This window comes from Elephas maximus, chromosome 15 (genome assembly GCF_024166365.1).
Source record: "Elephas maximus indicus isolate mEleMax1 chromosome 15, mEleMax1 primary haplotype, whole genome shotgun sequence".
Taxonomy (NCBI): domain Eukaryota; kingdom Metazoa; phylum Chordata; class Mammalia; order Proboscidea; family Elephantidae; genus Elephas; species Elephas maximus.
In genome coordinates this window covers 56,116,519-56,139,823 of record NC_064833.1, presented here as the reverse complement: position 1 = coordinate 56,139,823, position 23,305 = coordinate 56,116,519, and the positions used below count along the sequence as shown (strand labels likewise).

Here is a 23,305-nt window from a genome sequence, read left to right as displayed (position 1 = left end):
TGGCTCTCAGCACCCGAGCCTGCTCGCTCCCCAGCTCCGCTAGAACCGTATCCCCACTTGCCCCAAGGTCATAGCTCTCAACCGAGCTCGCCAGCCCCGGGCCAGGGACACTAGGGAGTGAGCTTTCCGGACTGGGGACCCTGGCGGGGGTGGGGCCAGTGGGGCAAGGCGGGAGGGCTCCGAAGCTAGGGATGCGATCACAATGGGGCCAGGGCATGAAAGGCAGTGGGGCCCGGGTCCCGAGCCCTCAGCGCCGCCGCCAGTCTCCGCGCGGGGAGGGGGATGGGGTGCGCGTAGACGCTCCGCACCCCAGTCGGACGGAGGAGCCCGGGAGCCGCCGCGGCCGCGAGCGCCCAGAGCTCGGAGGCTGGCCGCCCGCCCGGGGGACCCCGGGCCCGGGCCTCGAGCCGAGGACAGCCGGGACGACGGGAGAAGAGCTCCAGAGCCGGTCGAGGGCCCGCCGAGAGGGCGTTTTCCCCGCCCCCAGCGCCTCGCCCGCCCGGCCCGCCCCGAGCGCAGGGAGCTCACCTCCGCCCGTCACCTCCCCCCGTCGCCTGGGTCCACCCGGGGCCCCCTCCCCCGGGCCGCCCCCGAGTACCAAGTTGGCGGGAGCCTATAAAAGCCCGTGGCGGCGCGACCGCCGACACACCGTGCAGACAGCCGAGCAGCCGCCGCCAGCCCCGCGCCAACTCCTGCTCTGCCCCGGCCGCCGGCGCGACCATGTCCCATCACTGGGGATACGGCAAGCACAACGGTGAGTGCGCGCCGCAGTGGCGAGCCGCGCGGCGACCCGGGCCCCGGCCCGCTCCGCAGCGCCCGCACCGGCTGTTTACCGCGGCCTCGGGGATCCCGGGAGGCTCAGGTGCGCTCCGGGCGCCCGCCCCGCCGGCGGCTCTCTGCGCCGCGGGTGCCCCCATCGCTGCAGCCCGGAGGCCACTGTCGAGGAATCCCGCGTCCGGCAGCGGCGCTCGGCGCCCTGGGGAGGGGACGCGCCTCCCCGACCTCCGGTTCCCACTACTGTCCCTCCCGGGTCCCGAGCCGGGGACCATCCTAACCGGACCCGGGAGGAAACGGGAAAGGCTGTAACGGAAAATGCTAGTTCTCGATCTCAGAGAAATTAAGGAACTCCCCCCTTCCCCCCGTCAGTCTCGGCACCACCTGTGGCTAAGGCCTCACCACCAACTGTCCCGGGGAATTTTCTCGGGCTGGTTTGATTTCTTTCCGTTGATTTTTTAGTTTTTCCTGAATTTCTCCATTTCCAGTGTTAGGGGGGTCATCAGAAACAGGGCTTTATCACGTCCACAGATCTGGGTTCTCCGAAGCCAGCCCAGGGAAGGGAAAGATGCGTCTGGGGCTGTGAGACCCCCCCAGGTGGTGTGGGGCTGTGGGACCCCCCGGTGATGTGCGGGTGGGGTACCTCCCAGGTGGTGTGGATTCTGACTTGACCATTAAATGAGGGGTGTCCGGGCTGAGCAGTGACTTTGTTCTTCCATCCAGACTCGGAGAGCCAGGAAGCAAGGGAGAAATCCGAACCTGCTAGAATGCACGAGTGTTGCATACCTCCAATCCTAATAACAAGCCCTGACATAGTGTCTGCCCAATTTCAGTTGCTGCATTTCAGAAAAACGACAATAAAAATAGCTAGTATTATATGGCACTCACAATTTGTTCTAAGAGCTTTCCGTGCATTGATTTTAGTTCTCACAACCTCTCCATACTGTTCCGTACCCGTAGCCGTTGAGTCGATTCATAGCAACCCTAAAGGACAGAGCAGAATTGCCCCATACAGTTTCCAAGGAGCGCCTGGTGGATTTGAACTGCCTACCGTCTGGTTAGCATCCGTTGTACTTAACCACTACGCCACCAGGGTTTCCAACCTCTCGGTGAGGTAGATGTTATTATTACCCCATTTTACAGGTGAGAAAACTGAGGTGCAGAGATTGTCTTCCCAAAGCTGTTACATGGTGCCACCAAAATTGAAATGAGGTTGATTGGCTTCAGAATCATTGCCCTTTTCTAGAGCTTCGATGTGCCCTTCCCCACACAGGGGGATTCACGTGTGTCTTCTTACCCCCAGGGCCAGAGTTCTGGCATGAGAGCTTCCCCATTGCCAAGGGCGAGCGCCAGTCTCCTATTGACATCGATACCAAAGCAGCCAAGTATGACCCTGCCCTGAAGCCTCTGTCCATTTCCTACGAACAAGCGACTTCTCGGAGGATCTTGAACAATGGTCACACTTTCAGCGTGGAGTTTGATGACTCTCAGGACAAATCAGGTCAGTGTTTAAAAAATAACTTGAGGCTTCTAACCAGTAGTTGTTTCCCTTGCTTAAGGCGAGGAGTCGGGAGCAGCAGCAGAAAATCCCCTAATACTACAGTTTGTCTCAGTATTCTAAGATGCCACTTGGATAATCTTCGCCGAATCCCAGACTCTGAGAAGTAGGCTAATTACTTTGAAGTGGCTGGGACTGTTTCTCCATTGTAAAACACCTGACTTCTATGTAGGGCATTGAAGAACTGGATATGACTACGTAATGTCGCAAAAGGCAAAGACCCCTGGCAATAAAGATCAGCAGTGATGAGGTTTACAAATACTGAACTTTGAAGATTCTTTCTAAAATATTTATTTTCAGTGTTGATGCCTGTCCAATAAAAAGTATATCTTAATTTTATCTTCAAAGTAGTAATGAGAAGGGTGATAAAAGCCTGACTAATTTAAAATATTGAAATTGTTGGAGACATTATGTTTATGACTATTTCTCAGTATTGGGCTAGCGTGATATAGTTGGCAGTGTAATCTTGCCGTCTACCCAGATATTCATTTCGCTAACGAAGATGTTTTAGAGTTGGTGCACATAGCTGACCTATTACTGACAAAACCAATTACCGTAATTTATTTGTAATAGAGCTGTTTACAGCATGTCCACTGAATGATTCTTTTTTCTTATTTACAAATAGGAGAATAATCCCATTCAGACATAGTAGCAGACTTCTTTGCCGACTGGTTGATTTAATTGCCAGTGCCCTATTTTCCTGAGTGCTGTCCTCTGAAGGTCGTTGAATGTTTGGTGGCTGTGCAGGGGTGGGGGCAGTTGGAGGGAAATGAAAAAAGATAAGAAAACATGCAATATCGCTTCAAAGTTTTGGAGTAATGATATTATACACTATCATTATGCTCAATATAGTCAAGTGGACTGTTGTTTTTCAGTGGCTATATGATAGTCCCTGGGTGAGCGAACGTTCATCTCACTCAGTTGCTAACCGATAAGTTGGAGGTTCCAGTCTACCCAGTCCACCCAGAGACACCTTGGAAGAAAGGCCTGGCAGTCTACTTTGGAAAAAATTAGCCGTTGAAACCCTATGGAACAGAGTTTTACTCTGACACACATGGGATTTCCATGAGCCGAAATTGACTTGACAGCAACTGGTTTATATAATATATTCAGGCTAGTATTGGAAAAAAAAATTTTCTTCCCTCTTGACCCCACCTTTAAATTCTTTTTTTTTGACATTTGGCTTTCTGAAACAATGATTCAGGAAGACAGTTCAGTGGGGGAATAATATGGAGATCATTTGAGAAATATTTTCAACCTACTTGTGTCCTGTGTGGACCCTTCCCCAGTGTGCGTGCACACACACACACACACACACACTCACACATTCTGGCATAGTATCGTGAGTTATTAGAATCAGGTTAAGGATGTACACTGCAGATAGTCCTTAAGTCCTTCTCAAGCATGCCTCTTACCCCAAAGAAACAGTGGTCAAATTATTTCAATTAAATATAAGGCAGACAATTTTTTTCTTCCATGTAAAGAATATATTCATATTTAGATTATAATATGGCAAGGTGAAAGGTCATGGAGGTATTGTGCATATGGAAAGGTTGTTACGAAATTACACGTTCAGTTATTATAAAACCAAAAGAAGTAAACTAGTCTGTAGCTGTTAACATTTTTTTTTTAGTCACAGTGAAAATATGTGTCAGTGTTTGCCAGTAAAAATTATTGTTTTCAATGATACCTACCAAATTATATACCTCACTGGATGCTTAGTCTTTTTTTGGAACAATGAGAAAACAAATGTCTAATGGATGGAACCAAATATGGTAAATTACTTACAAATTTGGTAATGAAATAAATTGTTCCAGTAATATATATCTAGTAACATAATAACATAATATATATTACAAAAAAGTGGATTTTAGCATATAATATGGTGGCTGCAAGTTCCAGCTTTGCCACTAACTAACCCAGTGACCCGGGGAATGATAGTAACTTAACCCAAGTTTGGCTTTTCTTGACTGTAAAATTGGGGTAACCGTAGTATCTTCCACAGAGGAAGGATTAAATGGGGTATATTGTCCATCTGTTCTTGTTGAGTGCCGTCAAGTCAATTCCAACATCTAGCGACTCCATGTGACAGAGTAGAACTGCCCCATAGGGTCTTCTAGGCTGTAATCTTTAGCCCTGGTGGCGCAGTGGTTAAGAGCTCAGCTGCTAACCAAAAGTTCCGCAGTTCAAATTCACCAGCCACTCCTTAGAAACCCTACAGGGCAGTTCTACTCAGTCTTACAGAGTTGCTATAAGTTAGAATCGACTCGATGGTAAAGTTTGGTTTTCGGTTAATCTTTATGGAAGCAGATTGCCAGGTCTTTCTCCCCTGAGACACTGGTTGCGTTCGAACTGCTGACCCTTAGGTTAGTAGCCTAATGATTAACCATTGCACCACCAGGACTCCTTGTTTTCCATCTAGTTCTTATAAATAAATAAAAAGACGGCACTAATACCAAATGAAATGCAAGATGAGCTAAGCATCATAAGGGTAGGATGGAGGGGCTGATCTCCTTCCTGTATCCTCAGAGGCCTTCCTGGGGATACTAAACTAGAAAGACAGAGAAACAATAAACGCCAACATCACTTTACAAAGTACAAAAAAAAAAAAAGGAGGAATGTTAAGGAACTGTGGAAACATGAAAGAAGCTTAGGAGTCTGCCTGAATTAAGACAAGAAAGATTTCCAGGGTAAAGAAGGCTTACGCTGAGGCATGAAGCATTTTGATGTTTTGGAGGAGACTCCAGGCAAAGGGAAATAGGAAACACCAGAGGACATTAAGACAGTACAGTATGTGTTCTAGGCAGGCAAGTAGGTATAATAAAAACAAGGATGAGGGATGAGTACTAGAAAGACTTCCTGCCCTTTATGTATATTAAAGACTCCTTTGTAATTTTGCCTATGTCTCTTTAACATTTTCAGTTGTTTAAATTAAACGAGTTTTTTCTACCCTAGAATACAGAATATATTAAAATGTTGATAATAAGGAAAAACACATCTACAGAATAAATATTAAAAAGTATACCCTGGCAAAAAGCATCCTTTAGCTTTTTTTTTTTTCTTTTTAAGAATTCTTCACTCTTAAAGCTAGAACAGTAGAGATATTCTAGCGAAACCCACTTAAAATAAACATGAAGAAACGGAAGGCTAGAGAGTTTAAATTACATGGTAGTCATCTCATTTCTACTTTGTTGTGGTGAGACTTTAATGGGAACCATTGAAAAACAGAATGTGAATAGGAATCTTTGAATGATAACCATAGCTGACATTTAGTTTATATATATCTTGTTTTTAAAAACTGATGTATTTTTCTGGACACTTATGTCTAGAAGTAATGTATGCCTTTTGGCTACTCCGTTTGTTTTAAATCAACAATTTAAAATATCTTTTTGTTAGGAGTTATTTTTATAGTGTTCATATTTTAAGATATCCATTTCATCTTATTTCCTGCATTTAAATGCTTCACTTCATTTACATCTTTTTTTTTTTTTTCCCTCAGTGAGATCCCAGCCTTCTAGAGATTCTCATAGATTCAGGTTTTCGAATATGTGCTAAATGTTATACTCAAACTTAAGTACTTGGGTATCAGGAACTGACCTAAACCCAAAAACCAAACCCAGTGCCATCGAGTCGATTCCGATTCACAGCGACCCCATAGGACAGAGTAGAACTGCCCCATAGAGTTTTCCAAGGAGCTCCTGGCGGATTCAAACTGCTGACCCTTTGGTTAGCAGCCGTAGCACTTAACCACTAGGCCACCAGGGTTTCCGGAACTGACCTAGTTTAGCTTATTGCTTTGTTTAAGCCTGGAAGAATCATAAATGCGGAATTAAGAGCTTTAACTGGAAGCTTGGGTTAAAGTTCTCATCAGTCTCCTAAATTCCTTTAAAAATAAGCCACCTTAAATTAACGAAAACTCACTAATCCCGTTAAGATTTTTTTTAATTATCGAAAAATAACTCTCCCTGCTTGAGATCTTTTATTATGCACTTTATCTGGGAGAAAATAACCGTCAAATTATTAACTCCTACTACCTTCTTAACTTTTATTAATGAATTTAAAACTCTTCTGCTTGTTGCCAAGTTAGGGACAGATAACACTGAAAACTAATGTTTCAATTATTAGGCCAACACTCTGTAACTCTCGTCTCTTTTTTTTTTTTTTTTAAGAAATTGTAATATTTTTGTTTGTTATTTCAAGAAAAGAGGAGGGAGGAAGCTGAATGAGTTTACCTGCATACATTTCAACCAGGTCCTTCATTATGTGTATGACACAATGGATCTTAATACCTGAATCCTGCTTAAGTTTCAGGGACTTGTTTTTGGAGCATAAAATTTTCCTTCCACAGGCCATTGTAAGTTAACAGGAAACCTAACAAGAGAAAGGAATGATCACGAACATAATTCTAAGTAGCTGTAGAGCTGACCAGAGTTTTCTAAAAACACAGTAGTTGCGTTTGTGTCAATTGTTTTTTTTTACTCCTGTGTAATTGTCATCTAGCTGAAAGTAGCAACTTCTTTTATCTCGAATTTTGATTGTGTTTACTCTGATGAAAGTGACAGCTAAACATCTCGCTGCTTTCAAAGAAATGCAATGTAGGCGTCTTTTTCTCAGGTTTGTCTCCTTGGCATTCGTTTTCTTAACTTTAGTGTATAGGCCTAGGGTTATTGGGTGCTGCCAAAAGGCAATAAAGTAGTGCTCGATTTCAGTATTTTCAGATAATTTGTAGAGAAGATCGTTCAACTCCTGGAAATGCTGCTGCCTTTTCAGTAGCATTTATCTATTTATTTTATTAATAGGAAATCGCTTAAACTTTATTTTTAAACTAAGAAATAATGGGGTAAGTTTATTTGTATTTTGCATTTAAGAGAGATTCTTCACATGCAGGTCTTTAGTTTATTTTGGATGCATCTTCCATTAAGTAGTAATGGGAAGTCATTAGGAAGAAAAAATTTTAAAGAGTTGACGTTTCAATTTGTATAGGTAGTCTGATTTATGCCAGCAATACTGGAGTGAATCTCTTAATTTTCACAAACGACATGTAATATAATAGTATGTGTAACTGATGACCAGTGATAAAAATTAAGCTCAGCTGGAGCTCTTGGTGTTGCAATTTGAATTTACATTAAGCTTTGGGGAGTCTCGACAAAGACTTTAGAAAACTCCACTTATGTATCCCCATGTCTTGTGGAACACGTTTCTGTGATACAGGAAATCACTGACTCTTTAAAGCCCCATAATATGGCTGGATTTTACAGAGAAATAATATGCAGTTGGCTATTTCTGCTAACTTAAAAATATTTTTGCATTAGAAAGATAGGTTTCATTTTAAATTTGGAAAATGGCATGTAGTAATCAAAATAAGTGATTAAGTGGAACCAGAATGTAGCGTAAATCCCTGTCTTTTAACCAAACTGTTGTCATTTCTATTGCTCAAAAGGATATATATATATATGTATATATGCTACCTTTATTATTAGAGTTATGGCCATTTATTATCATAACAATGTTTGCGTGGCATTCATTGACTAAATTCTATGCTAAGCATTTGCTGAGGAATAACCAGCTAGCTATTTGAAGAAGGTCAGGAATGCTGCTTTCTCTATTGATTAAAATGTAAGGATTTCATAACCTTTCCTAATTACAGTGGGCTTCTAATCTACATGGCAGCATACTTTTATTTTAACTAAAACAGGGACCTGGTGATAGTAGATTAGCACAGAATGTGTTTAATCATTGAACCCAGAGCATTTTTTAGTATTAGCAAGCCTCATTTAATAAAAACTGATAGCACTCTTCCCTAATTTGAAACGGTTTCTGAAACAAGTAAAAATTCAAATGGCTTCTGAAACAAATAAATTAGGATTGAATTTTAAGGTCTGTAAAGGAGAGAATAAGAAATAGCAATAAACTTTATTCTTATTGGAATTTAAGGTCCTGGTATGATTCCTCACGGTGTTGAGAGGAGGGGATACATTTAGAAGGATCAGTTACCTCAGATGCTTCATGTGACTTTATTTCATTAATTTTGCCATTTGGTGGGGAGTTGAGGATGTTACAAATGGTGTTTGCTTGTTATGATTGTGCAGTTGGTTGATAGCTTTTGAAAGCTATTATAAAGGATTTTTTTCAGTATCATTTTCTTTCATAAACATGTATTTCATTCTTAGGGGTATATTATTATGAAACAAATGGGAGGGGAGTTCTTTCATTTTCAGAAAAGCCTAGTTTTGGGGCTAAGGCTAATTTTTCCCTTAGAGAATTAACCGATAAACTTGTACAATAAGTAGTTTTATGTTTCAAGAGATGTGATTTGAATCAGAATACATCACAATTCATTTTTCTTTGAAAGATCTGTTATAACACCATTCCTAATTTGTTTTTTATTTTTTCCTTTTTTCTCCTGCTTGTTGTAAGGCCGGGCTGGCAACCAGAGGTCATGCTATCAGGAGCCGTACAAAGGCCCTACTTCTGAGTATCTCCCAGCCAGTTTTATCTTGTACTTTGAATAGATGAATGGGTGTTCCTATTATCTAAGCATATTTAGGTAAGGTGTAAACAAACTTTGTTGTACAGACCTCCTCCCTTTGTTTTGCAAGGCCAAAGTAAGTTTTAGGCTCATTATTTTGTGGAATTATAAACCAAAGTTAGTAAATTACATTTGTAGTAACAAATGTTTTAATCCCAGTTCTAGAGAACTAAAGTTGTAACTAAAGTTTTAGAGCTAAACTATTTTAAAAATATTTGTTAAATTCCATTAATACATGTAAGTTAGGCAAAGTTTTATGTCTGGGGGGAGAACAGTAATTTTCTACTGGTTTCAACTTTTATTTTCTACTTATTTCAAGACAACTTATTAGACTACAGAGAATTATCTGTTCTACTATTCAGGCATTAATGTAACTTTGTTACAGTAAAATCAATACTAGAAATCACGTTCTTAAACTACAGAGAATTATCTATCTGTAGATTATTAAGAATGATTTCTACTAATAATTTTACTGTAACAAAGTCAACGTTAATACCTGAATGGTAGAATCATGGAATGGCTGTTTAAGTTAGAACTTGGAGATAATAGAACCTGATACATTGCGTATGGTATATGATCAATAAATTCTTGATCAAAAAATTCTTGGATCAATAAGTTCTTGGAAATAATAGAGCCTGATACACTGCATATGGCAGATGATCAATAACTTCTTATGGAAGTAATAAATTAGTGTGCCCATTTTACAGATGAGGAAATTAAGGTCAGAGATGTTAAGTAAAAAATTTTAAGGAAACAAACTCTGGTACATACCCACAATGGAGTATTGTTCAATGATAAAGAACAATGATGAATCTGTGAAGCATCTCATAACATGAATGAATCTGGAGGGCATTATGCTGAGTGAAATAAGTCAATCACAAAAGGACAAATATTGTATGAGACCACTATTATAAAAACTCATGAAAAGGTTTACACACAAGAAGAAACAATCTTTGATTGTTACGAGGGAGGGGAGGGCTGGGGGTGGAAACACACTAAATAGACGATAGATCAGTGGTTACTTTGGTGAAGGGTTAGGTAGTACACAGTACTGGGGAAGTACAAAACTTGTCCAAGGTAAGGTCGTGGAAACTCCATAGACATATCCAAACTCCCTAAGGGACCAAATTGCTGGGCTGAGGTTCTGTTGGGACCATGGTCTCGGGGAACATCTAGCTCAATTGGCATAACATAGTTTATAAAGAAAATGTTCTACATTCTACTTTGGTGAATAGCATCTGAGGTCTTAAAAGCCTGTGAGTGGCCATCTAGGATACCTCACTGGTCTCACCCCCTTCAGGAGCAAAGAAGAATGAAGAAAATTAAGATTCAAGGAAAAGATTAGTCCAAAGGACTAACGGACCATATCTACCACAGCCTTCACCAGACTGAGTCCAGTATAACTAGATGGTGCCCGGCTATCACCATTGACTGCTCTGACAGAGATCACAATAGAGGGTCCCTAACAGACCTGGAGAAAAATGTAGAACAAAATTCTAACTCAAAAAGAAAGACCAGACTTGCTGGCCTGACAGACACTGTAGAAACCCTGAGAGTATGGCCCCTGGACACCTTTCAGTTCAGTAATGAAGTCACTCCTGAGTTTCACCCTTCAGCCAAATATTGGACAGGCCCATAAAACAAAATGAGACTAAAGGGGCACACTAGCCCAGGGGGAAGGACTAGAAGGCAGGAGGGAACTGGGAAGCTGGTAATAGGGAACCCAAGGTTGAGAAGGGAAAGTGTTGACATGTCTTGGGATTGTTAACCAATGTCGTAAAACAATATGTATACTAACTGTTTAATGAGAAACTAGTTTGTTCTGTAAACCTTCATCTAAAGTACAATTACAAAAATTTTTAAAATTTTAAGGGGACAAAGCTAGTTAATAGCAATGACAGTCCAAATTCTAAGGAATTTGAGAAGCCTGTGTAAGGACATTTAGATTTTATATTGTAAAGATCAACAAAATACCTATTATTTCACAAATTCTGATATGTAAGAACTGGTAACAGAGGTTAGCAAAGCAGGTTGTAGGGCAGCCATTGAGCCACGGTAGAAGAGAGGTTCCCATGTTTGCAGGTTGTGTGCACCTGACCAATGCTTTGGCAGGTAGCTGCATGGGCACTTTTAGTAGCCCCACTTAAAGTTTCCTCTCTGAATTGGAATCTATGACTCCAGTACATTGTGCTCAGACAACAAAAATGAAGGAAGCATGAAACCTTCAGCCAACACAAGTAAGGACAAAACTAGTAGAAATTATTTTGTTCAGTCAACACTGTGAACTAAGCCCACGTCTGGACTAAACTTTCACACAGAGCAAATGTTGTAAAGGTATAAATTTGGTACTATAAAACAGGATTAAAGATTGTAATGTTTACTAGTGTATATGTTTCCCTTATGTATGTACACATATGATTGTGTGTATGTTTGTATACGTATGTGTGTATGCATGTATATTGTTGTGTGTGTGCACATGTGTGTATGTGTATGTGTGTAACAGAGGGAAACGTTGTCTGCTCCCGCACCATCCTAATGGTCGTTGGTATGTTTGAGTCCATTGTATGGCTGCTGTGTCAGTTCATCTCATTGAGGGTTTCCCTTGTTTTTGCTGACCCTCTATTTTACCAGACATGATGTCCTTTTTCAGTAGTTAGTCTTTCCTGATGATATGGCCAAAAGAAGCCTGCCAAAGTCTCGTCATACTTGCTTCTGATTGTATTTCTTCTAAGACTGATTTTTTTTTTTTTTTTTAAGTATTGAAAGGTGGACCCTTGGAAGGCACTTATAGGTTGATACAGTTTCACTTTCACTGGGGTTCATCTGATGAACAAGGTTCTGAGCACACTGTGGACAAAAAGAAATATGCTGCAGAGGTAAGATACACTTGTTTTTCTTTCCATGAAAATTTCCAGTTTCTTCAGAAATTGATATTTAGCCTTAATTTCAAAATAAATCTGGTTTTGTAAGTTCAGTTCAAAGTAAGTGAACCAAGTCTTTTACAAAGAACCTTCACATTTGCTTCTTATAACCTTTATTTGAAATATTACATTTAAGGGCTGAGAAACTTTTTCTGCTGCCTCCAAAGACACCATTTGTACACACACACAAAAGGCATAATTGTACAATTCTGTTAATATAAAGGAGCCCTGGGGGCCCAGTGGTTAAGAGCTCAGCTGCTAACCGAAGGTCGACAGTTCGAATTCGCCAGTCACTTCTTGGAAACCCTGTGGGGCAGTTATACTCTGTCCTGTAGGGTCGCTATGAGTTGGAATGACTCAATGGCAACGGATTTGGTTTTTGGTTTTTTTGGTTAACATAAAACTAGAAATGAAGTTTGGATCTTGCCTCAAAAATAGGCATTTCTTAGAATTATTGATGAAATTATTTACTATTATACCAAGTAGTAGATAATGAGAATTAAAATGAAGGACAAGTTTGTATTTAAAATTATTCACATTTTCACTTTCTTTAGCAACCTAGTTATGAAGAAAAAGTTATTGATAAAATCTGTGGTCTTTTATTATGTAAGTCATTCATAGTTTATTTGTGATTTTTTCCCTCCTATGCCTTCAGCTTCACTTGGTTCATTGGAACACGAAATATGGGGAATTTGGAAAAGCCGTACAACACCCTGATGGACTGGCAGTTTTGGGGATTTTTTTGAAGGTTAGTTGATAGTCTAATTTTTTTTCTCCTGTTTTCAAGAAAGATTGTTCAGATAGGACATTCATAACAAACAAGATAGCCTACAAAAGAGCCTGGGAAATGCCTTTGACTTTGAAGCATTTTCGGTCTTACTTCCCCCCTCCATATTTACTTGAGGAGCCCCAGTGGTGCAGTTGTCAAAGCACCTGGCTGCTAATCAAAAGGTTGGTAGTTCGAACCCACCAGCTGCTCTGTGGGAGAAAGATGTGGCAGTCTGCTTCTGTAAAGATTTATAGCCTTGGAAACTGTATGGGGGCAGTTCTACTCTTTCCTGTAGGTCCATATTTACTAGTAGCAGTGAAATGGAGGACAAAAAGACAGTTCAAGAGATATTTATTAGGTACTGTTTGGATGTGAATGTGAAGGACGTAACAGAATAGTTTGAATAACTGACAGGGTTTTTTTATTCAACTGAAACCTTTTGTTGTTGTCTTGTGCCATCGAGTTGATTCTGATTCAGGGCAACCCCATATATTACAGAGTAGAACTACTCCATAGGGTTTTCTTATCTGTAATCTTCATGGAAGCAGATTGCCAGGACTTTTCACACCCACCACCAACCTTTTGGTTATCAGCTGAGCACCTACTATTGCTCCAACTAGAGACCTTCAACCTAATCCTAGATAGGACTGTTTCACATTAAAAAAAAAAAAAAAAAGGCCAGTTGCCCTTGAGTTGATTTGGCTCATGATGATCTCTTGTGTGTCAGATGCTAAATGAAGGTCAGGTTTTAAAGAGGTAAAGACAGTAACTCTCTAGTTTTGGAGAAAATCAGATAACAGTGGGAGGTGCAGGTGGAACTGCCATCTAACAGTTGTCAAGGGGCTTGGAGAATATTCATGGGTCCTGAATACATATGTGAAGGTGGAAGGTATGGTTATCTATGAAATCATACAAGGAAAGCATGGGGATAGAATAAAGCTGCTGAGGATGCAACTCTGAGAAACTCCAAAGTACATGCCATTTGAGGTAGTGAAACAGGTGCTAATGAAATGAATAAAAAGGAATACAAGAGTAAAGGGAAATTCAGAGGCTGGACAGCATAAGGAAAACAAAAGTGTAGGGAACTTTTAAAAGGAAGATAGACAATAGTGTAAAATCCTACAAGATGTTTAAGATAACACTTGAGAAGTATTTTTTGGTTATGATAGTAGGAAGTCAGTGGGGACTTTTGAAAAGGTTGTTTCAGGGGTGGAAGCAGGCCAGGTTGGAGATTCACTGCAAATTGGACCATCTACGACACCGGTGTAATCACGTGAAGACTGATGGGTGGCATACATAAACCGATGGATTTTGGTTTGGTATATGGAGAAATTTTATGACAGAGCTGCCCAAATCAAAATTAACACAGTACCAACTGTATTATGGTCTCTTGTCCCTTGTGTTTTTCTATAGATTGGCAGTGCTAACCCAGGCCTTCAGAAAGTCGTTGATATGCTGGATTCCATTAAAACAAAGGTAAAGTTGAATTTTCTGTCACTTCCAAAAAAAATCCATTGCTGTAGAGTCAATTCCGACTCTCAGTGATACTCTAGGACAGAGTAGAGCTGCCCCATAGGGTTTACAAGGAGCAGCTGGTGAATTCGAACCGCTGACCTTTTGGTTAGCAGCCATAGCTCTTAACCACTGTGCCACCAAGGCTCCTCATTAAGTACCTATTTCGAATAGCCCATTCATTTTCAAAAATTCTTTTGATCAAATTGAATAAGCTCTTTGGCATGTGATGTTTGGATGACTAGTAAATAAAGATAAAACATTGACTATATAATTCATTAAGGTCTTCTGTATCCAAAAGTTGATCCTAATACTAGTGTAATTCTGAGACTTGTGTTTAATCTTATCTCCTAGCACTCCAACATCTATATGTAAGTTACAGAGAATCTTAAGGTGGTTGCAAGGAAGCTGAAAGGGCCTCTGGCCAAATTATTCACTTATTCACGTAAAAAAACCAAGCCAAACCAAACCCAGTGCCGTCGAGTCGATTCCGACTCATAGTGACCCTATAGGACAGAGTAGAACTGCCCCATAGAGTTTCCAAGGAGCGCCTCGTGGATTCAAACTGCCGACCCTTTGGTTAGCAGCTGTAGTGCTTAACCACTGCGCCACCACTTATTCATATAGCAAATATATATTGAGTACTTACTACATGCCAGTTAGTTTGCTAACCCAAGAGACACAAGGGCGAACAAGACAAACAAGGCCCTGCCTCATGGAGTTTTATGTTCTATGACTTCTCTGAATTTGTCTGGCCTGTGTCTAAATCCTCTTACAGCATGGCTCTGCTGAGGTCACTGAGCCTTGACTTAAACGTTAGAGTCACTTCCCATGATGGAAATCCTTGCTTTATAAGGCTGCTTTTCAAAGGGAAGTAGCATATATTTTCTGAAATACTTGTACATTATTTCTAGCTTGACCCCTTGAATCATACAGAATAAACTAGTCCCCCTTCCAAATGACCCTCCTCCATCCCTAGCAGCCCCTTACCCCCAGGCTAATTATCTTCAGCTCCCTTTAACTGTTCTTAAATGACATAGTTCTGTGTCTTTGAAACAAGTTTGTCACTTCCAGTAGCTCAATCCTGTTTACATCTATTGATTCAAAAGTGTAACGTGTAGAACTAAATGTACTTTTAAGTTCTGACCTGGCTATCAAAGAGGCTAGCAGGACAATCGCCTCCTCATCAGAGAAACTGTATTTCTGTTAAACAGCAACTTAAATTATATAATGGCAGCAATCTAACTTTCAATACTGGATATGATCAGTCTATGACTTAGTGGGATATGTAAGAGATTATTTTAGAGGACAAGATGAGAAATGGACATATGAAAATAATAATCAGATTTTCTTGCTCATATCTGCCAGTCTCTATTTTCAAGTCAAATGTCTTCTGTTAATTTTTTTCATTTCATCTGCCAGTGAGTATGGAACCTGTCTTTAAAAAAAGCTTTATGGCTGTCAGAGGGGAATAGCCTTATTTACATTTCCTACTCTCCTGCCTTCTTCTCCTGCGATCATTGGCATTTTTAACCTGTGTATTTGTTTGCCTTTTTCAGGGTAAGAGTGCCGAATTCATTAACTTTGATCCTCGTGGCCTCCTTCCCAAAAGCTTAGACTACTGGACCTACCCAGGCTCACTGACTACCCCTCCACTTCTGGAGTGTGTAACCTGGATTGTGCTAAAGGAGCCCATCAGCGTCAGCAGTGAGCAGGTCGGTTTCTAATGAGAGGTCTGTAGAGAGAGAAGGAATATTTACTCCAGGCAGAATAGGTTAGCCTTTGGAGTCAGACAGACCTGGGCTTTAATCCTTCTTCTGCTGCTCCTAGCTGTGGCACCTAATGCCTGTAACGGTGCCCAGCAAATAAATGGCATTCAATAAATACTTGTTATTAACCACAGTACCTCAGGCAGCTTGTTTAGTCTGTAAAATTGAATAGCTATTGTGAGGATTAAATGAGAAAGATGTCTGTCATCTAAGAAATGCTGTTTTGTAACCTATGATGAAACCGAGGCCCAGAGAAATGAGATTTTGTATTCAAGGTTACAGAGATAGTAGTGATAATTTCCAGCCCAGTGCTCACTCACATCAGAACTCATTGCAATTTTATTTATATCAGGATGTGTTTTTCAATCCTAAAGAAGGCAACAGTCATCCCTTGGAGAAAAGTATCTATCAAAACTCACCCTGCGTTGGTTAGAGGCATAGACCAGAGACCCCACGTTTAACATGCAGTGTAGTTTGTGATGTCCAAGCGATTAATGCAGCTAAGTCACTGAGTATCCACGGAATTGGGTATAAATGAATTTTTCCTAGACTGTCTCCATCAGCCCACTATTAAATGTAGAAAATGAACATTCCTTGGTAGGATCCCTGCATAATTCAACAAGATTTAAGCCTACAAATAGAGCTAAAACATTTTAACATTGAATTTGGAATCATTCAAGTTTAGAGCTGGAATGTGCAACAGGGATCACATTGTCTAACCTTCTCATTTTATAGATAAGCAGTCTGAGGTACAGGGAAAGTCCTGTTCCTGTGTTCTGTGTTTTCATTTAGAATATTAACCTCTGAGTACCACAATATTTTATATCTTTCTGTGAAGGAAATCTACTTCTAACAGTGAATATTTAAAAATTGTTATCTCAAAGTGGACCAAAGAAAACCAGTATGCTTGACTGGTATGTGACTTAAAAATTGGCCTCCTAGTCTTAAAATATTTGAGCAGTCTTCTTGAAGTAGTAGCATAAGAAAAGATTATAATGCCACTTCTTATTTGTAAGTGTAGTGTTTGAGTTTCAATCTACAGCATGAAAATTATTTTTCCTTCCTTCATGGGGAGCAAACCACCTTTGAAATCCATAGCCTGACATTGAGCGCTGTTATAATGAATGATTTATTGTGTACCCATACATACACCCATACACACATAAGTACATATAAAACGAAGCCAAACCCACTGCCGTTGATTCCGACTCATAGCAACCCTGTAGGACAGAGTGGAACTGCCCCATAGAGTTTCCAAGGAGTGCCTGGTGAATTTGAACTGCCAACCTCTTGGTTAACAGCTGTAACACTTAATCACTATGCCACCAGGGTTTCCTAAGTACAAAAAAAAGGTAAGGGCAATTGAGCCTACTTCATTGGTCCATGTACACCGAATTTGCCCTTTAAGATAGAAACTGATGTTAAAATAGGTATATTAACCGTGTCTATGGGCAAAATACCGATAGGGATATTTTTCATATCATGTAACAAGGAGTCAAGAGGTAGGGAAGTACTCAGTCACTACCTCAGAGTTTTATTTCCTGCTTTTTTATAATTCTCTTGGCTTTGCCTCTCCTGTCTGCAGCTTCATCCTTAAGGTGGTTGCAAGAGCAGTTTGAGCATGACAGCCAGATACAACCATGCCCAAAGTGGGAAAGGATTGGCTCTTCCATTGGTTTCCTAAGAGTAGGGAACCCTTTCCAGACCTTTATCTCAATGGCTAGACTTGCTCCTTGGCCACTTCTAAACCAGTCTCTGGCAGGGAAATCTGGTCACTGTTATGGATTGAATTGTGTCCCCCAAAAATATGTGCTGTAAATCTTAACCTCTATGCCTGTGGTTGGAGCCCTGGTGGCGCAGTGGTTAAGAGCTTGGCTGCTAACAAAAAGGTTGGCAGTTGGACTCCACAAGCTGCTCCTTGGAAACCCTATGGGGCATTCTACTCTGTTCTATAGGATCACTGAGTCACAGTTGTCTCAATGGCAATAGCCCCCCCCACCCCCCACCCCCCGTTATGCCTGTGCTTAGAATCTCGTTTGGGAATGGGTTGTCTTTATTATGTTAATGAGACAGGATTAGTGTAGTGTGTGTCTTGACTCATTCTCTTCTGAGAAATGAAAGCAATTAGACAAGCAATCGAGAAGCAGAGATGGGGGAAGAGAGATGCCAAACCACATGAAAATTACCCAGGAACAGAAGCTCAAAGAGACAAGGACCTTCGTCCAGAGCCAACAAAGAGAAAAACCTTCTCCTAGAGCCAACACCCTGAATTCAGACTTCCAGCCTCCTAAACTGTGAGAAAATACATTTGTTAAAGCCACCCAATTGTGCTATTTCTGTTATAGCAGCACTAAACCCACTGCCGTCGAGTCGATTCCAACTCATAGCGACCCTATAGCACTAAATAGCACTAGGTAACTAGAATTGGTCGACGTTCAACCATTTCAGGAGGTAACATATGATCAAGAAACAATGGTACTGAAGGAAGAAGTCCAAGCTTCGCTGAAAGCATTGGTGAAAAACAAGTCTCCAGGAATTGACAGAATACCAACTGAGGTATTTCAACAAATGGATGCAGTGCTGGAAGTGCTCACTCATCCATGGCAAGAAATTTGGAGGAGAGCTGCCTGGCCAACTGACTAGAAGAGGTCCGTATTTGTGCCCATTTCAAAGAAAGGTGATCCAACAGAATGTGGAACTTATCAAACAGTATCATTAATATCACACACAAGTAAAATTATGCTGAAAATCATTCAAAAGCAGTTGCAGCAATACATCCACAGAGAACTACCAGAAATTCAAGCTGGATTCAGAAGAGGACGTGGAATGAGAGATGTCATTGCTGATGTCAGATGGATGCTGGCAGAAAGCAGAGAATACCAGAAAGATATTCACCTGTGTTTTATTGGCTGTGCAGAGGCATTCAACTGTGTGGATCGTAACAAATTATGGATAACATTTTGAAGGATGGGAATTCCAGAACTCTTAATTGTGTTCATGAGGAACCTGTACACAGACCAAGGGGATACTGCATGATTTAAAGTCAGAAAAGGTGTGCATCAGGGATGTATCTTTTCAGCATACTTATTCAATCTGTATACTAAGCAAAAACTCTGAGAAGTTGAACTGTATATATGAAGAAGAATAGGGCATCAGGACTGGAGGAAGACTCATTAACAACCTGTGTTACACAGATCAAACAACCTTGTTTGCTGAAAGTGGAGAGGACTTGAAGATCAGACTATAGCCTTCAGTGTGGATTACACCTAAACATAAAGAAAACAATCCTCACAACTAGACCAATAAACATCATGATAAAAGGAGAAAATATTGATGTTGTCAAAGATTTTATTTTACTTGGATCCACAGTCAACACCCATGGAAGCAACAGTCGAGAAATCAAATTTGCATTGGGCAAACCTGCTGCAAGTGACCTCTTTAAAATGTTAAAAAGCAAAGATGTCACTTTGAGGATTACAGTGTGCCCAACCCAAACCATGGTATTTTAAATTACCTCATATGCATGTGAAAGCTGGACTACTGATATTTTGAATTACAGTTTTGGCAAAAAATACTGAATATACCATGTACTGCCAGAAGAATAAGCAAATCTGTCTTGGAAAAAGTACAGCCAGAATGCTCAGCAAGGATGGCGAGACTTCGTCTCACATACTCTGGACATGTTGTCAAGAGGGACCAATCCCTGGAGAAGGACATCATGCTTGGTAAATTAGAGGGTAATCAAAAATGAGGAAGACCCTCAACGAGATGGATTGACACAGTGGCTGTAAGGATGGGTTCAAGCATAATAAAGATTGTGAAGATGGTGCAAGACCGGACAGTGCTTTGTTCTGTTGTACATAGGGTCACTATGAGTCAGAACTGACTCGATGGCACCTAACAACACACAGATAACTAAGATAGTCACCATGGTGCTTGAAGACCTATACACATTTATCCCCCTGAGGATTAAGGAGAGGGCAGATGTATGCTAATGAGAAAATATGGGGGTGGGGAGGGCGGGTGTTAGTTAAGCAATAGAAAAGGGTTTGCTACATTCTTCCACCTTTCTTTTCTATACTCAGGCTTTATATCTCTGATGCTAAAATAATGAACCAACTTGATCAGTGTAAGAATCTAATTCATTTGGCAGGGTGAAGAGTAGAAATCAGACATACTGGTTTGGTAAAAAATTTCATTTGATAGCACTTCATAAACAGATTCTAAGTCTTTCAGATTACTGGAATTCTGTTGTAAAAAACCAGTCCCCGGGTGCCATTAGAGATTTCCTTGCATTGCATAAAAATAGTCATCATGTATCTTATCACAGCTAAGCTGTGTTGAAGTTGACTTTATGGAAGTGATTAAGGGTATGTTACTGGACAGCAAAGATCAGGTTAAAGTCTTATTGATTTATTAAAAACCAAACCCGTGGCTGTCAAGTCAATGCTGATTCATAGCAAACCTATAGGACAGAGTAGAGCTGCTCCTTAGGGTTTCTGAGGAGCAGCTGGTTCGAACTGTCAGCCTTTTGGAAAGCAGCCGAGCTCTTAACCACTGTACCACCAGGGCTCCGTTTATAAGAGACTATATTAAAAAAAAAAAAAAAAATTTTTTTTTTTTTTTGTGTTACCACCCAAACCACTCTCTTCATTTAGATAAGGCCTTGCTTAGGAAAAGCAAAGCACCACTTGGGGAAAAAAGACCTTGAAGAGGTGGAAGACAGGTTGAGGGCTGCCTGTGTCACAGATATGGGCCAGGAAAGTGAAACAGTCTAAAAGGGAACAAAAACTAACCATCGGTAAGGGTTTGAAACCCCAGCTTAGGCAGATTCATTTTTATGTTTCTATATATTTAAGCAAAGATGCCAGCTCATCACCCTCCCCTGGAGTTTGCAGATCCAGGACAGCTTTATCTTATTGTACAGATACTGTAGTTTGTCCACCTTGGGTCAGAAAACAAAACTTGAATTTGGATCTAGAATTATTATTATTCTGAATCTCAGAAGTTTGATTTTACAGGCTTTTGATGTTTGGTTTTAAAATTAAAAGAAGACAAACTCATTGAAAAATTCCTTCTAATGACACCAACAGTTTTATACATAAATCTTGTTTGTTATGTTAAAAACATACATATATATATAGGAGACCCTGGTGGCGTAGTGGTTAATTGCTACAGCTGCTAACCAAAGGGTCTGCAGCTCAAATCCACCAGGTGCTCCTTGGAAACTCTATGGGGCAGTTCTACTCTGTCCTATAGGGTCACTATGAGTCGAAATCGACTCGATGGCGCTGGGTTTGGTTTTTTTGGTTATGATCTGTATGTAATTATATACCTGTTGAGAATCTAATTGAATTTTCGTCATTGACATGGTACTGTGAATATCAGGGAATGTATTTCAAGATATAACACAGGCACTCAAGTGAATACTAACGTGAGTCATTTTTTTTTTTTTTTAATTTTTAATTTTGTCTTCTAGATGTCTAAGTTCCGTAATCTTAAATTCAACGAGGAGGGTGAACCTGAAGAACCGATGGTGGATAACTGGCGTCCAGTTCAGCCACTGAAAAACAGGCAGATCAAAGCTTCCTTCACATAAGATGGTCCTAGAGCTCGTGTCCAAATACTGAATCTTCGCGTTTCCCTTTAGTTTAAGCAGGTCCCACAGTCAGAGTCCAAATAATGAATCTCTGGGTGTTTCTCTTTAGCTAAGCACAAATCAACATTGGTGATTTGGACTCTGACTGCTTTCCATCTGGTTTTTTAGACCCTTCATCTCTCACCGGACTTAATAAAATGTGAAGAGCTGGACCAGTTGTCATGCTTGACGGAATCGCTGTGGCTGGTGCTTTGTTTAACAGCAGTAGCTTTTCTGTAACAGAGAATAAAATACAAGGAATAGGAATACAATACCTTGTTTTTGTCCACAGCACACAGGGTGAAGAGGACTTGAAATCGTTAACTAAAACGCTGTTTTAAAAAACTAGGAAAGCAGTGGTTGAGAGCAAATTCTTATGAGGTAAATTGAGCTACTTGAGGTAAATCGGGTAAAATAGTCATGATTCTGTGTAATGTAAGTCAGGTAAAATAAATGTTCATGATTCCAAGATGTTATATTAAAAAACTTTTAAAATTCTTATATATTTATAGCAGTGTTACCTTAAATATAATTATGTTGCAATTTAGTGACTTTTGAGTTACCAAGATGCAAATGAAGTATTATCTGTAAAAATTGTTATAATTATAGTTGTGATACAGAGTATATTTCCATTCAGATAATATATCATAAATTAATAAATATTGTATTTTAGATATATTCTCTAATAAAAAAAATCAGAATTCTGTTTTGAAATATTTTCTTGTATCCTGGGCGAGTGGGTAATGAGGGAATAGCAAATGTCTACTTTTAGCATTCATACGACTCCTTCTATTCCATTTGTTTTTTGTTTTTTTGATTCATGTAATAGGAGTCTCCATAAAGGGAAAAATCCTGAAGGTCATTTTCTATGGGCATACTATTTGCCAAGCACTGTTTTAAGGGCTTCTAGAATATTAACTCATGCAGTCCTCATGACAAGCCTCTGAGAATTAATCCTGAAGAGCAGAGAGAAGTGCTCACATTTAAAAATAGTAAAGGTAGAGAAGGGGGAGGAAGGAGGTACATGCTGAATCAACATGGACTGCATGGAAATCCAATCGATAAAAATCCATTTCATTCATAGAGGAGATTCAGATGATTCCCGAAAGTAAAGAATAGATTGGATCCTAGAAACAAATTCTACCTATTTAAGAAAGGAAAAGAAGAGAGGGTAAGATTTTATGGTCTGACAGAGACTGGAGGAACCCTCAAAACTACGGCCCTGGATGCCCTGCTAACGCAGAACTAAATCCATTCCCAAGGCCCACTTCTCAGACAAATATTAGACAGGCCTATAAAACAAAAAATCAGTATACATGAGGAATGTGCTTCTTGGCTCAATCAAAGATGTGAGACTAAATGGGCAGCTCCTGTCCAAAGTCAGGATGAGAGGGCAGGAGGGGACAGGAACTGGACGAATGGACACAGGGAACCCAGGGTGGAAAGGGGGAGCATGCTGTCCATTGTGGGGACTGCAACCAATGTCACAAAACAATACATGTATAAACTTCTGAATGAGAGATTAAAGAGTAGTAAATTCACACTAAAGCACAATTAAAAAAAAAAAAGGATAAATGAAATAAAAATCTCCAACTCTTATGCCTGTATCCTGACCATGGAATACTTGGCTAATGAGTCATTCTGGAAAACTGAGTTTAGCATACCACTCAGATTCTACCCTTCAGGGCATAAAAACTCTTTGCTACTTTAGACAGAAATTTCTAAACTGATTGACACTCTTACCTGCTTTTCCAAAGAATTACACTGAGATTTATACAGGAGAAGGATCATGAGCTTCAGAGTTTGAAGACTTGTTTCGAATACCAGCTCTTCCC

At 40.3% G+C, this 23,305-nt stretch overlaps 1 protein-coding gene across 1 annotated transcript; it reads left to right on the top strand.

The window, feature by feature from the left end:
- The first annotated feature begins 551 nt into the window (after positions 1-551).
- CA2 (carbonic anhydrase 2) lies at positions 552-22,107 on the top strand. The gene is made up of 7 exons (XM_049854157.1): positions 552-754; positions 2,078-2,275; positions 11,619-11,737; positions 12,438-12,530; positions 13,965-14,027; positions 15,623-15,778; positions 21,312-22,107. The coding sequence occupies exons 1-7, from the start codon at positions 721-723 to the stop codon at positions 21,429-21,431; spliced, it is 783 nt and encodes a 260-aa protein (XP_049710114.1). The 5' UTR covers positions 552-720; the 3' UTR covers positions 21,432-22,107.
- The last annotated feature ends 1,198 nt before the right edge of the window (positions 22,108-23,305 follow it).